The sequence below is a fragment of the Onychomys torridus genome, chromosome 15, assembly GCF_903995425.1.
Source record: "Onychomys torridus chromosome 15, mOncTor1.1, whole genome shotgun sequence".
In the NCBI taxonomy this organism is placed as follows: Eukaryota; Metazoa; Chordata; class Mammalia; order Rodentia; family Cricetidae; genus Onychomys; species Onychomys torridus.
The window spans coordinates 16,058,827-16,074,819 of NC_050457.1; the positions used below are offsets into that span (position 1 = coordinate 16,058,827).

At 43.2% G+C, this 15,993-nt stretch overlaps 1 protein-coding gene across 1 annotated transcript in view; it reads right to left on the reverse strand.

Annotated features, from left to right (window-relative positions):
* The window catches only part of Fam151b (family with sequence similarity 151 member B), a 34,985-nt gene that overhangs the window by 11,327 nt on the left and 7,665 nt on the right, over positions 1-15,993 (reverse strand). Inside the window, exons 3-5 of the mRNA XM_036206801.1 lie at positions 12,572-12,737; positions 7,255-7,472; positions 6,440-6,575 (exon numbers count right to left, since the gene is read on the reverse strand). Of these exons, the coding sequence (XP_036062694.1) occupies positions 6,440-6,575; positions 7,255-7,472; positions 12,572-12,737 (520 nt within the window). The remainder of the gene's footprint in view (positions 1-6,439; positions 6,576-7,254; positions 7,473-12,571; positions 12,738-15,993) is intronic.

Sequence of the window (15,993 nt, forward strand, 5' to 3'; positions counted from 1 at the left end):
AATGCAAGCTTGTACAGCCACTTTGGAAGTCAATATGGCACTTCCTTAGAAAACTGGGAATCCATCTCCCCCAAGACCCAGCTATACCACTCTTGGGCATATACCCAAGGAATGCTCAAACATACCACAAGGACACATGCTCAACTATGTTCATATCAGCATTATTTGTAATAGCCAGAACCTGGAAACAACCTAGATGCCCTTCAACTGAAGAATGGATAAAGAAAATGTAGTACATATACACAATGGAGTACTACTCAGCAGAGAAAAACAATGACAGCATGAGGTTTGTAGGCAAATGGATGGAACTAGAAAAAGATCATCCTGAGTGAAGTCACCCAGACTCAGAAGGACAAACATGATATGTACTCACTCATAGGAGGATACTAGATGTAAAACAAAGATGGGTAGACTGGTACTCACAACTCCAGGGAGGCTACCTAGAAAACAGGACTCTAAGAAAGACACAGGGATTGTCCAATGACAGAGAAATGGGTGAGATCTACATGAGCAAACTGTGGGTGGGTGGGGTAATGGAGGGCAAGGGTCGGGGGAAAGAGAGCTTAGGGGAGCGGGAGGTTCCAGCTGGATTAGGAACAGAGTGTGAGAACAAGGAAAGAGACAACATGATAAATGAAGACCCCAGGGGAATAGGAAAAAAGCAAAGTGCTAGAGAGGTCCCCAGAAATCCACAAAGATACCTCCACAATAGACTACTGGCAATGATCGAGAAAGTGCTTGAGGTGACCTGCTCTGGTGATCGGATGGCAGAGCAGGAGGATCTCAGTGAGTTAGAGGCCAGCCTATTCTACAGAATGAGTTCCAGGATACCCAGGACTGTTATACAGAGAAACCCTGTCTCAAAAAAAAAAAAAAAAAAAAAAAAAAAGAACAACTACAAAAATTATCTAGTCTAGTCAATAAATTAGTGGAAAAGATACATTAAGGAACTAGACTTGTAAGAAAATTAGAGAGTAATAAACTACTTCAGTCAGTTGTATCTAAATAAGTTTAAAAACTTGGATCAAACAATTTCCTAAGAAAATATAATTTATGAAGCTTGGCTTCTAAGGCCATTGAAAACTAAAGAAACCACTTATTAAATCATAAACAGAAAGGTTGTGCAAGCTTAACTTTCCCCAAAGCCTCAGGTTTACAAGGTTTCACATGTAGGCCATTTAAATGTTATTTTCAGTATCTTTGAATACATAAGAAAGTACAGGTCATGTTATGAAATGCTCATACCTAAAACTGAGAAAGGAAATCATGCAGATCAACAGAGAGTCAGCGCTGAGAAGCACATGGAAGGACTGTTGTGTCAGACACAAGTCGGGAGACGGGATGGGAAAGACCGCAAAGTCACACAATAAATATCCTCTACTAGGCACGCAGGGAAGAGAAGATGCTACTTTTGGCTAGCCTGAGTGGAACTCACTCTACAGACCGGGCTGGCCTCAAACTCACAGAGATATGCCTGCTTTTGCTGGCCTGCTGGGATTAAAGGTGTGGCCACCACAGCCAGCCAAGATTGCTCCTACAGGAATAGAAAACGCACTTGGGAAAATTGAAAACATACAGGAATTTGGATGCTTGTTTAGACTGGCATCTTTGCAGGATTTGAAAAGCTTTCTCATTAACAATGCCTGTAATCACTAATAATTGGACACGGTTCTAGAATTCTCCACATGGGCATTATGGCATCTGTGTGAGAGAACTCTTCCCTGGGGGTGTCCTGTGCAGAACACACTCATGGCTCCTGGCACAGGAAGCCACTAGAATCCCTGTCACACATAGAATGTCCTCAGGCATTACCTGCTGGAGAGTTAGGCTTCCCCTAGCTGTGAACCCTGGGTCTGGAAACTAACAACAAACCTGGAAAAGGGAAAGGAAATGAGAACTACCAGATTCCAAAAGAGAAAGTATCATTGTTTAAAAAGGGTGCAGTTTCTTTTGCTTCAAAGACAAAAATCAACTGAAAACCATTAAAAATGATAAAATTATTACAAGATTTGGGCTTAAGTATGTAAAAATAAAGACCTTCATATACATATCAGGTGAACATCACATGTGTGTATTATATATAGATATAGATGGATGTGTATCAACCAGTGCAGGACTGATTCTCAATGGTAACTCAAGCGGTTGAAGTGATGCTGGGGGTTAAGAGCATGTACCGCTCCTGCAGAGGCCACGGTTCAGTTTCCAGAACGGGGTTGCTGGCAACCACATACAAATCCAGCTCTAAGGGATCTCACACCCTTGTCTGGACTCTGTAGCTACCTGCACTCACATGTGCATACTCCCATGTGTACCTGCATGAACACACACACACACACACACACACACACACATACACACACACAAACAAACAAACAAACAAAAAAACTTGAAAAAAATCTTTAAAAATAGCAGTGCATCATAAATGCAATGTAGCCACACAGACCACGAACAATGTGCATCTAACTACAGAGGGGTTTGTTGTCACCCTTTGTTTGGTGCTGGGAGGTGAGCTAAGGGCCCCATGCTGGGCCACACTGACTGGGTTCCCGGCATCTAACCTTTAGTCTTTTAAGGTAGAATATGGATCAGATTTTGTTGTCTGAATAAACATCTCAGCGCTTTTGCTCTAATTAAAAATAAATAATAAACTTCCAACTTCTTCCCATCTCAAGAAGTATAAGGCCATTAGAGCCGTAAGAACGATGAGGTTTTATAGGTTTTTGTTTTGTTTTGTTTTGTTTTGTTTTTTAACAGAAGAGTAAAAAGACACTCTAAAAGTTTTGGGATGAAAATGGCTCTATTAGCTGGTACATGCATATGACAGTCACTGCATATGTCTGAAGCAGGGAATCTCAACCTGTGGGTTGCGTATCAGATGTCAGATATTTATATTATAATTCATAGCAGCAGCAAAATTACACTTATGAGGTAGCACTGAAATAATTGTGTGGTCACCACAGCATGAGGAACTGTGTTAAAGGTCCACAGCATTAGGAAGGTTGAGAACCGCTGCTCCAAAGTGTAATTGCACTTACTTTGTGTCTAATACAATGACAGTCACTGTATATGTCTAAAGTTTAATTGCACTGATTTTGCATTAGGCTTTCATTATGGCTACTGAAGAAAATATGCCCTTTCATAAGCTATACAGTTTTCAAAAGAGAAAACTTTAGTGTCTGAGAATAGAGTTCATTGGAGAAGTGCTTTGCCTGGCATGGACAAAATACCCAGTGCTCCCCTCCCATGTGCGCGCACACACACACACACACACACACACACACACACACACACACACGTGTATATGTGGGTGTATGTATTTATATACATATATAATTATCTTAAATATCTGCTACCATTACAAGGCTGAAGTATATTTTAATGCCAACTTAAGAGTTAAAACATTAAAATAAAAACATATTTGTCTTTATACAGTAATAAAATGATACTGAAATGATTCTAAATTGTCTTTTCATTGGTAATGATTAGTGTCCATTAAGCTACTCATTTGCAATACTTCCTCTGACATGTATTCAGAGGATAAGTTGAAGGAGAAGAGAAAACTGTATCACATCACTAAAAAGAGGCTTAGTTCTCTCAGTCTTCTAAGCCTCAGGCAACTTCATACACAGCACTTGCATCCAGAAAAGGGCTTCCCACACACGTGTGCATTGCACACACATACACACGCAGGCCAAGACAATACCTTAATAAAAATGTCATAATGAAAACAGCATTTGGTCCATAAAGATGAACAATAATGAAACACAGTGCAATTCATGAGACATGGTGTCACAACGATTTGTATCTCTAATGGCAACCTAAGTGTAACACATTCCTGACTCTTCCCGATTGTTTTTAAAGGACTGTTTACATACATATTTACATATTAGCCGAGAACAATATTTTAAGTTTTGGTAATTTATACTCTTTATGTCACTAGAACTTGCTGTGGGATGGTCTCTATGTCAAATGTGTTCTTTTGATTGGTTAATAAATAAAACACTGATTGGCCAGTAGCCAGACAGAAAGTGTAGGTGGTATTAGCAGAGAAGAGAATTGGGGGAAGTGGAAGGCTGAGGAGGAGAGACACTGTCAGCCGCCACCATGACAAGGAAAATGTAAGGTACTGGTAAGCCATGAGCCACGTGGCAAAGCATAGATTAATAGAAGTGGGTTAATTTAAGATAGAAGAACTAGATAACAAGAAGCCTGCCACGGCCATACAGTTTATAAGTAATATAAGTGTGTGAGTGATACACGTGGGTTGTGGGACTGCAGGGGCTTGGTGGGACCTGGAGAGAAGCTCTCCAGCTACAAGAACTCATTGCTTTAAAAAAATATTTCTTGGGGCTGGAGAGATGGCTCAGAGGTTAAGAGCACTGGCTGTTCTTCCAGAGGTCCTAAGTTCAATTCCCATCAACCACATGGTGGCGCATAACCATCTGCAATGAGATCTGGCGCCCTCTTCTGGTCTGCAGGTGTACATGCAGACAGAATGCTGTATACACAATAAATAAATAAATCAAAAAAATATTTCTCAAACATTGTCCTTATTGTGAAAAGATGGGTCATGGATTAGTTAGCTACTAATATTTCTCAAACAGTATTATACAAATTCAGAATGAGGGATAAAAATAATCACTCACTGTTCTTAAAAATATTATCTCTATATATTTTGTGAGACCATTTACTGGAAAAAAGACCAAAGTTTTTAAAAAATTACTGTTAACGTAGTGTACAGAATGGTCATTGAAATAGCTTTTTGTCATGATCTACCTGTATGTGTAAAATCATAGAAAAAAATCATTTATATGTAATCCATCACTTTCAGCTTGAAAGACTTAACAGTAGATGTCTAAGAAATGTGCAGTCTCTGCTTAACAGAAAAAAAAAAATCTAAAAGTTCTTAGACTTTATCACACCCAACAGCCCAGCAATGTGTGCTGATAGCTGCTAGTCTGCATTTTACAAGGCCCATTAGGATTATGTTTGAAAGAATTATTTCTGATTGGGGCTCTTGGACTAGCAGGTGCCTCTGTGAGCTGCAAAATTTTCAGGATCAGACATGGCCTTTCAAAATTATTGTGACCATTCAGTGGAAGTACTGCAAATTGCATATGAACCGAGTGCAGCCTTGGCCAGGTTCCTCACAGCTGCGGCTCTAACCTCATGGTGCTTCTGCACATGCTCACTTCTTATCCTGTATCCATGAAAATAATCTCTTTATATTGTGAATGTTTCTCAAACAGGACTATGCGGAGATACATTCAAAGACATTAGAGTTCTACAAGAGAATCTAATTTTTACAATTTAATTTAGTGCCATAATTTAAATAGTAATCTTTAAAAATTAATACAGTACGCTAGCTGACTTCAGAGTAATTGTTCAACACCAACAAAACAAACAAAACCAAAGCAGAGTTCACAGTAATAGGAGTTAATAAAGACATGCTGCCCCAAGAGCATGTCTAAAGCACCACACACTATTAAAGTAACCATCTCCTCATTAGCTCAGTGCGGCTGTCTTCCACAACTAATTTGAGTTGTTTGCGATGAAGACCCCGACCAGTCTCTTGTCTGGTACCAACTAATGTTTCGCTTCACCATAATGCATGCTACCATCGCTCAAACAATCTGAGGTTTAATTCATTTATAAATAGTTTATAGTTCAGTTTCCCCATGCAAGTGGAATCATAAGACACAACGCTTCTGAACTTGAATGTTTTCACTTAACAGAGATATCTTAGAGATTTATCCATCGCCAAACAGCGTGACCTACAACAAGTACTTACTATTCCATCATGCGAGCACACCACAATACAGTCAGCCAGTTTCCGACTGGAGGATACTGGAATGTTCCACATCCTTTATAATTATAAGCAATGCTCTGGAATGTGCTAGTACCCTCTCTGTGCATTCATGAACTTCTAGGAAGATGAGCTCTTATTGATGAAATCTATGGCACATCCCAAATTATTCCTCACAGAAATCAATCAGTTTACATCTACAATAGACACATGACTGCTTCCTCTATTCTCTCTGACCTGGTGAATTATTAAATTTGGCTTTTTGCTAGGTAACTGTAAAAAATTTTTATGTTAGAATTCTTTATGGCTCTCCGACATTATCATAATATTATTTTTACCAGAATTTCTTATTTTTATTTTTATTTTATTATTTTATTTTCTTTTATTATTTTATTTTATTTTATTTATTTTATTTAATTTTTTGGTTTTTCAAGACAGGGTTTCTCTGTGTAGCTTTGCGCCTTTTTCCCGGAACTCACTCTGTAGACTAGGCTGGCCTCGAACTCACAGAGATCCGCCTGGCTCTGCCTCCCAAAAGTCCTGCCCTCTCCAGCACACCTTTGGAAGTCACGTCCCTGCCCTCTCCAGCACCCACACATCCCCATCTGAGGCCGCAGTGGTGATAATTCATACCTGTTTGACTTCTTCAACAGCCAGAGCAACTGAGAACAGGATTGCCTGACCAAAGCTGCCCTGACCGGAAATGTGATGGGCTGGGTGAGGCCACTGCATATGTAGTCCATCTCTTTCACCATTGCCCAGCTGTAGCCTGAAGTGACAAGAAAGGATTGTACGTTTCTGACTGGAATCTGGAAGTCCATTAACTAAAAGACCGAATTACCCAGGAAAACAACTCTGTCGCTAAGTTACAGATGAGATTCTAGAGAGCTCACGAAACATCCACTGAGTTCAGAGTGAATTAAAACATTACGGTGCAAGGAAGATTACACTTATTTTTGTTTGTAAAGGTGCTGAGTGGAGCCCTGGGTCTTGGGCATGCTAATCAAGTGCTCCATCAGTAAGCCACCCAACAACAGTGAAATGTTCAGGCACAGCGCTCTGTTCTTCAGCCACACTCACTCTTCTGGCCCCTACTGCGGGGAAAGCTCCTATGTACTTTAGCTGACAGTGAATCTGCTGTGTGCTATATGGGAAAATGAGTCCCGAGTATGCTAAACACTTGCAAAGACCAGCTTGGCATGTGCTCAAAGCAGGTAAAGACACAACTTTGGTTCTACTACATCTTGCAAATAACCATTTCCCTTGGAAGCTTGTGGACAGACGTCAAAGGGAGGGACAGACGTCAAACCTGGAGGGTCGGATCTTTCTTTCCTTTAGGCCCTTGGGCTGTGTGGGATGACTTTTTAGCTCTGTATTAATGCTGCTACTTTTACAACTGGAGGATATTTTAATTCAACTAACAGTAAACTCTTGATTAGAATTACCACCTTCATTGACTTTCTCAGGATGCCATCCTGTTGTCCAACCCAGGGAAAAGGTCACATCTGGAAAGAAGGATGTCACGGTGTCCAGAAAGGCTCTGGCATCCACGACTTTGCTGCTTCCATTTGGCCCAGGAAGAATGTCAGCATTCATCCACACAGGACGCTGCAGGTGCTGTCTCACATTCTGCAGGAACAGCATGGATGCTCTGACAGCTGCCAGACTGAAAAAGAGTTTGTGACCAATGAATCATCCAGCACTGAGAAGGTCTTATTGTTCTCAAATTCAAAACACAAATGTAAAACGTCATATGGGACCACAACTTACCTCAAAATATTTATGTTTCTTTTTTATGAAAGGAACTTATAGATTTTACAGCTATATCAATAATGCTAGTAGCTATGAACCAAACAGGGGGGCTCAAACTCCATTTTCAGATCACTAAGTGTGAAATGATGTAAGAAAAGATATACATGTTTGCTTTCCATTCACACAGGGAATAGCAGGCACAGCTGGCATGTTCTGAGAGGGGTCCGTGCCACATCTCAGCCTTTGATGAGAACGACTCTGACCCTTGAAATCCCACAGGAGATGAGCTCTCTTTTCCTTCATGCATGATTGGGTGAGTCTGGGGACATGAACACATTTCATAAAGTGCCTGGAAAGCACAAAGATACATTTCCTAACACGAATACAAGCCTGGTTCTCCTGTGTTGTGAGTACCTTCTATGGAAAAGCAACCGCTATGCTCACAGGCCTCAGAGCAGCTTCTGTTGTTGTTTTGACGTGTTTATCTGTTGGTTTTTGAGACAAGGTCTCACTACTTAGCCCTGGCTGGCCTGGAACTCGCTCAGTAGACCAGGCTGGCCTCCAACTTGGGAGATCTGCATGCCTCTGCCTCCAAACCCTGGGATTAAAGGTGTGTGCCACCACGCCCAGCTTGCAAAACAGTAAGTTTAGTATATCATTTTTACTTGTGTGTGTGTCTACTGTTCTCTCTCTCTCTCTCTCTCTCTCTCTCTCTCTCTGTCACACACACACACACACACACACACACACACACACACACTTAACTGGAAAACCTCACTACTTCTAAAGGTTCTTTCAACCTTTAAGAGAAACCCTTCTGAACCTTTAGAAAGGTTCACCAAGAGAAATAGGTCCTGCGCTACTGTAATGGAGGCTGAGGACCCTGGGGATGGAAGAGATTTGTTCTTCCTGAGGATGGGAGTGCCCATCTGTGCTTCTCTCCTGTGCCTCTTACTTTAAGGAGAGAAATTTTATTAAATCATGTGCTAAAGCCAGAGACATGTGGCATTCGGTCCTCAGTCTCCTTTACCTTGTTTATTATCCTCACTGTCTTTGAAATAGACATCCTAGATTTTAGTGGATTAATAAAGTAAGTCTTAGGCAGGACCTTGTAGATTCTAATTTAGAGGCTTTGATTTCTCTGTGATGCTTCCTGCCTTCTATTACATTGATGCCTGTGAAAAACCTCAGTTCTAAAATCTACAGGGAACCACAGAAGACCCCAAATCAGCAGAAAAATCCAAGGAAAAAAGAGCTAAGCTAGTCGGGCATGGTGCTCACACCTTTGATCCCAGCACTCGGGAGACAGAGGCAGCTGGATCTCTGAGTTCGAGGCCAGCCTGGGCTACAGAGTGAGTTTTACGACAGTCAGGGCTACACACAGAAATCTTGTCTGGAGAAACAAAACAAAACAGCAAAGCTAGATGCACTACAACACCTGATTTCAACACATATAAACCAAGTGTGGTAGCACGTGCCTGTAATCCCAGCACTCGAGAGTCTGGAGGGAGGGTCGGGGGAGGGCTGCCGTGACTACGTGGAGAGTTCAAGGTTAGAGTTCAAGATCTTAAATCAAAAAACAAAACTAAACAAACAAAAAGACAACAACAAAACCCTGCAAAGCTAAAGTAATACAACAGCATACCCTTAAGGTCAGACTCTGAACTGCTCTTGAGAGACTCTTGCTGAGTCCTCAGTTCCCAGCCTGTGGTGTAATTTTAGAGGCTATCTAGAGGCTTCAGGCTGCTAGTAGTAGATTACAGGAGCAGGCCTGTGAGGGCTCCCTGCACCTGGTCACAGGTTGTTTCTTGGTCTGTGCCATGTGAACAGGTTCATCTCACAGGAACTCTGCCCCACACAGCACCCATCCTCTTCAGCTAGGTGGGCTGAGACATCTCCCACACTGAGCCAAGACAGTTTGGTCACAGTGATGCAAAAGTAAATTAATAAGACTGAGCATCTTACCTCATCCTGCCTTCTTAGGAATTTCATTTACAAATTGAAGACAACAGAGTGAAAGCCATCCCTAATATTATAATAAGTAATTTAAAATTGTATTTTAGAGGAAAATCTTTTAAAACCCCGGAGTCGGGGTTGGGGATTTAGCTCAGTGGTAGAGCGCTTGCATAGCAAGCACAAGGCCCTGGGTTTGATCCTCAGCTCTAAAAAAAAAAAAAAAAAGTGTTCTTTAGCCAGGAGGTGGTGGCACACGCCTGTAATCCCAGCACTTGGGAGGCAGAGGCAGGCAGATCTCTGTGAGTTCAAGGCCAGCCTGGTCTACAGAGCTAGTCCAGGACAGGCTCCAAAGCTACAGAGAAACCCTGTCTCGAAAAAATGGAAAAAAAAAAAAAACCCAGAGTCAGCTAAAACTCTAGAGAAAATTTAAACATCACTCTATTACTCAATGATCTCTATAGCAATATTATAATCATGTATTATCATTTGTATGCCTGATAAAATAACCTGGAAGCACAAAACAAGACCCACTAGATTCCTTTCAGCTCCGCTTACAGAGCTCAGAGGCTGCTGAAGAACTCAGGCTGGCCACGTGGCTCATCTGGTAAAGGTACTTGCTGCCAAGTCTGATGACCTGATTTGACATCTAGGATCCACCATGTGGAAGGAGGGGACTGACTTCTGCCAGTGTCCTCTGATCCCCACAGGCCTGCTGTGGAATTTACACACACACACACACACACACACACACACACACACACACGAGCACACACTCAAATTTAAAAAAAAATTCACTCTCAGGCTGGGAACGTAAGCATGCACTTAGCATGTACAAAGCCCTAAGACCACAGACAGGAAAAAAAGTGAGGCTCCATGTCCTGCCAGGCTGATGGCTCTCCACAACTAACCATCTGACCACAAGCGGGCTTTTTATCCTCTCAACCTCCATTTTTCCACACAGAAGTAAGAACAATACCTCTTGGGATTTGTACGGGGATCATAAGTAAAACACATACACAGCTCTCAGAACTATAACTAACACACGTGTCCACAGCTCTCAGAACTGTAACTAACACACGTGTCCACAGCTCTCAGAATTGTAACTAACACACGTGTCCACAGCTCTCAGAATTGTAACTAACACACGTGTCCACAGCTCTCAGAATTGTAACTAACACACGTGTCCACAGCTCTCAGAACTGTAACTAACACACGTGTCCACAGCTCTCAGAACTGTAACTAACACACGTGTCCACAGCTCTCAGAACTGTAACTAACACACGTGTCCACAGCTCTCAGAACTGTAACTAACACACGTGTCCACAGCTCTCAGAACTGTAACTAACACACGTGTCCACAGCTCTCAGAACTATAACTAACACACGTGTCCACAGCTTTCAGAACTATAACTAACACACGTGTCCACAGCTCTCAGAACTGTAACTAACACACGTGTCCACAGCTCTCAGAACTGTAACTAACACACGTGTCCACAGCTTTCAGAACTATAACTAACACACGTGTCTACAGCTCTCAGAACTGTAACTAACACACGTGTCCACAGCTCTCAGAACTGTAACTAACACACGTGTCCACAGCTCTCACAAAACCCGTTGCCCCAACTGTACTAACACACGTCCTCTCAGACTGTACTAACACACGTGGTCCACAGCTTTCAGAACTGTACCCCCCTCAAAAACACGTGTCCACAGCTCTCAGAACTGTAACTAACACGTGTGTCCTTAATTACTCTGCAGAGCAGTACACACTTGGTCCCTGAGCTATCTTTGCAGCCCAATCATAGCATGTATGTTGTATACTGTTGTTGCAGAGGATCAAGTTTGGTCCCCAGCACCCATGTTGGGGACTCACAATCACTTACAATCTAGGTCCAGGGAGTCTGATGCCCTCAAATTGCCTCTGAGGGTACCCCCGTGCATGTACACACATATACATACATATCCACACACAATTAAAAATAAAATAAAGCTTATGAAATACATTTTTTTTAGTGGCATGGCCCTTCTCTGGGCCACACAAGTAGCAGCTAAAACTTACAAATGCACAAGCTAATCTGCAGGAGCCAGAGATGGTCTCACAGACAACAGCAAACACTCAAAACACTGCACACGTGGAAGAGGAGGGGGTTGGGGTGCTACAGATCGGTCCTGGGACCTGAGGCTGGCTCAGCAGTCGTCCTCAGGTGACCCCTCAGCTGCTCCAGGACTGAGACTGCCGATAAAGCTGATGAACCACTCGCTGCCCACAAAGCTCTCTGGTTCTCAGATCATTCTTTAACTCACACATCCTTATCAATCCAGACTCCTGTACATCCGGGTTCTGTGCAGCTCCTCATCACAACAAAGTGACAAGGTTTGCTGGGCACTCACCCATAAATGGTGACAGTCATCCTGATAATCCTATAGGCTTTTCAAATCCTTGCTTCCTGGGGTAATTCGATTTTAGAGATTTATTTTATTTTAATGTGTGTGCCATGAGGGTGCAGGGCCTGCAGAAGCCAGCAGAGGGTGCTGGATCCCCAGGGTGCTCTGAGCATGCCTGATGTGGGTGCTGGGACCTCCAGCCCAGAGATAACTTCATGCTGAGGTATGATTCAGAGATGGTTGGGTTTGCCACCATTTCTGGGTGTCAATGGCAGTGGCTGCTGGGAGCTTGTGGTAGCCGTTCTGCCTGCCAGCAATTCCAGATTCTACCCTGCCAAAGTCAATAAAAGGCCGTTGGGAGAGGAATCCCTGCTCACGTAGTCAACTCCTGAAACACAGTATGGTAAAGGATCCTGACTTCCAGATAGCCTCTCAAGCAACGTCAATCAATCAAACTGAATATGCACGTATTAACGCCCTCTCCTTCCGAGCACTGGTGGAGAGAAGCACATTCAGTTTGTCATTCTGTGGTACAAGGGTCACATGCGAAACATTCCTTTATAAAACCCGACTATGGCCTCAATTTTTATTTTCAGTTGGCAAGGTGTAAGAATGGGTAGTCCAAGACAGAAAGTGAATTCTAGAACAGTAAGAAGCACGTTTGTACAAATACCTCTTGAAATCCAACTTGATGCCCTTGTTGCTCTTCATGACCTCAGCCAGCCACTCCTGCAGCGTGTTATCACTGTTTGTCTCAGGAGGGTGGGCCATGATTGGCTGGCCATGTTCTGATCCATCACTAGGAAGAAGGACATCAGCCTCTATCATGTGGGCAGCACCTGCCCAAGTAAGAGAGTCTGTTACTGCTGAACACGGAACTACAGGAGAAGCGCGCAGTACCCGCGGGAGAAAGAAGGCAACGTTTGCTGAATAATTGCTGGCTGCCCGGCACTGTACGAGCCTGCACGCCATCCCTACATCACACGGCTCTGAGGCCATTTTCTACCTACAGATCCTTTCTAGTATCTAGTGAGGTGAGCACAGAAAGGCAGGGAAGCCCAGGGAGTGTCTGTTGGCGTGTTCTAGAGCAAAATGAGTACATTTGGGCTGAGAGCGTCCCTCAAGGTGCTGCCTCCTACTAGGAGGAGCAAGGCTCTGCTTCTCCCGCTGGTACTACACACCGACACAGACACACACAGACACACACACACACAGATACACAGACACACCTGCACACACACACACATAGATACACAGACACACCTGCACACACACACAGATACACAGACACACCTGCACACACACAGATACACAGACACACCTGCACACACACACAGATACACAGACAGGCACACACAGATACAACACACCTGCACACACACACAGATACACACACAGGCACACACAGATACAACACACCTGCACACACACACAGATACAGAGACACAGACACATACACACCTGCACACACACACACAGACACAGATACACAGACACAGACACATACACACACAGATACAGAGACACACACAGACATATACACACACACATAGATACAGAGACACACACAGACACAGACACACCTGCACCCACACATTCAGATACACAAACACACACAGATACACACACATACCTACAAATACAGACAGACAGACACACACAGACAAACCTGCACACACACACACACACACACATGCACATACACACAGATACATAGACACATACATACATTCACATACCTGCACATACACAGACAAATGCACATATACACACCTGCACACACTCATATACACACACATCCACACATATATGCACATACACACACACACACACACACACACACATAGAGACACAGACACATATATAGATACAAAGACACACAGACACACACACATACACACAGATACACAGACACATGCCTACACACATACACACCTGCACATACACAGATACATATATACACACATATACACAGATACACAGACACATGTATACACACACACATATATACACACATATACACAGATATACAGACATCTGCATGTATTATCTTCTTGATATTCAAATTAGAATCCACGGACATTCATTGCTCATGCCTGAAACTCTACATAAAAATTAACGTCTTTGATTTAAAACTTAGCTACTTTTTTAAAGCGACTTGTTTTGTGGGACACGTTATCACCACATAGCCCGGGCTAGCCCCAAACCTGCAACTGTGCCACTTCAGCCTCCCAAATGCTGGGACTTCGGGCATTCCCCACCACACCCAGCTCTGGACGTCTGCCACCAGGAGAGTAACAGAGACAGACAGAACCGTGACATACCGCACCAGCGCTGGGACCTGGGGAAGCCTTAACCAGAAAGAAGGAACTGTCCGTGGGAATGGACAGAGCAGCACAGGCACTATCTGACTTGAGAACAGACATCGTTCTTAATTTTCATATTTATTTCTTTATTTTATGTGTGTATGTGCCCTGGTGTGCATGCATGTACGTGCCAGAGCGTGCACGTGAAAGTCAGAAGACAATGTGTAAGAGTGGGTCTTCTCCTTCTACCATGCAGGTCTGGGTACTGAACTAAGTTGTCAGGCTTGGTAGCGAGCACCTTTACCCACTGAGCAATCTGTTTTATACAACAGTAAAATATTGGCAACACTGTCATCTGTAGAAATAGTAGAAGATGGAAGCGAGGACACGAGGAATTTGTGGAGTTGATGTAGGTGGTTTCCAGGAGATGATCAAAGTGTCAATTGGTTTCTTCTAACAACTTATGATAATAAAGAGAAGAGAGAAGACAAATATTTGACTGTTGGGCTTTTTAGTAGCATACTAAGGAAATATTTCCAGCTTAGCCCCCAGTGCCACCCCAGAGACCCCCCCTCTTCCATACAATCCCATTTAAATAAGTTTGGAGGAGAAAAACTTTCAAATCAAAGCACTAGAATAAAATATAATTTTAGTGTCAACACAGCCAACAGGGCAGCTGCAGGGCCCTTTATTAAACCTCTGAAGGACAACACCTGCTCCCACACATCTAGATAAAGAGAATTAGAATGCTGTATGTGTGTGCCCATAGTAACCAAACCTGCAGACAAGCACCTCAGAGTGAAGCCACCAGAGCAATCTGGGTATGTGGGTTTTGACTAGACTAGAGGACTAGTTTAATCTGGTATGCAATAACACACAAGCCGGGGCGAGAGCGATGGCTCGGTGGTTACCAGCCCTGTCTTCTCTTGCAGAGGACCTGGGTTCGGTTCCTAGAATCCACATGGCAGCTCACACTGTTTGTAACTCCAGTTCCAGGAGATCCAATGCCTTCTTCTGGCCCTCGGCAGACAATATTCACACACGTGGCAGACAGACATACGTGCAGACAAAACATTCAGATACAGAATCAATAAAGCCCACATGTTTATGGGAGATACATACAATTGAATCAAAATGAACAAAGGTCATTCAAATAGGGACCAAAATGAAAGAAGTTTGTGGGTTCCCAAAGTTCACAATGGGGACTGAGCAGTCAGCAACAGAGTGGGCCACTTCCCCAAAGACACCAGCAGAGGCTCCAGGGTACTTCTCTTTTTAAAAAATTCTTACATATTTCACTTGTTTCTGGGGTCATCTGCATGCCATAGGGAACAACGTGTGGGGTTGATTCTCTCCTACTAACTTGCACATCCCTAGGAGCCCACTCATCTCAGGCTTCGGGGCAACTGCCCTCAGCCTTTGAGCCATTTTGCCGGCCCAGCAAGGGCATTTGAGATTTTAGGAAACACAAATCTAAACTGCAGTGACATCTACCAATTTGCACCCAGCAGGTGCTGGCCAAAGATGTGACAAATAGGAATAGGAAAGAGAACAATCATTTTGGAAATGTCGACTTTTCCTTAAAATGTTCCTTAAAAAGTGAAGTCCAAATTAGTCATTCCTTTGTTTCCCATATAAAGAACTAAACGCACACCCTCAAAACTTCACGTGAATGTTGATGTGCAGACAATGGCTCCCCAGAAAAGCCTCGTCCCCACACTAACCATCAGGGCAAGCCATGAGCCCTTGTAGCCTGGTTCCTAGTAACCCATGTCTTCCACAGACATCT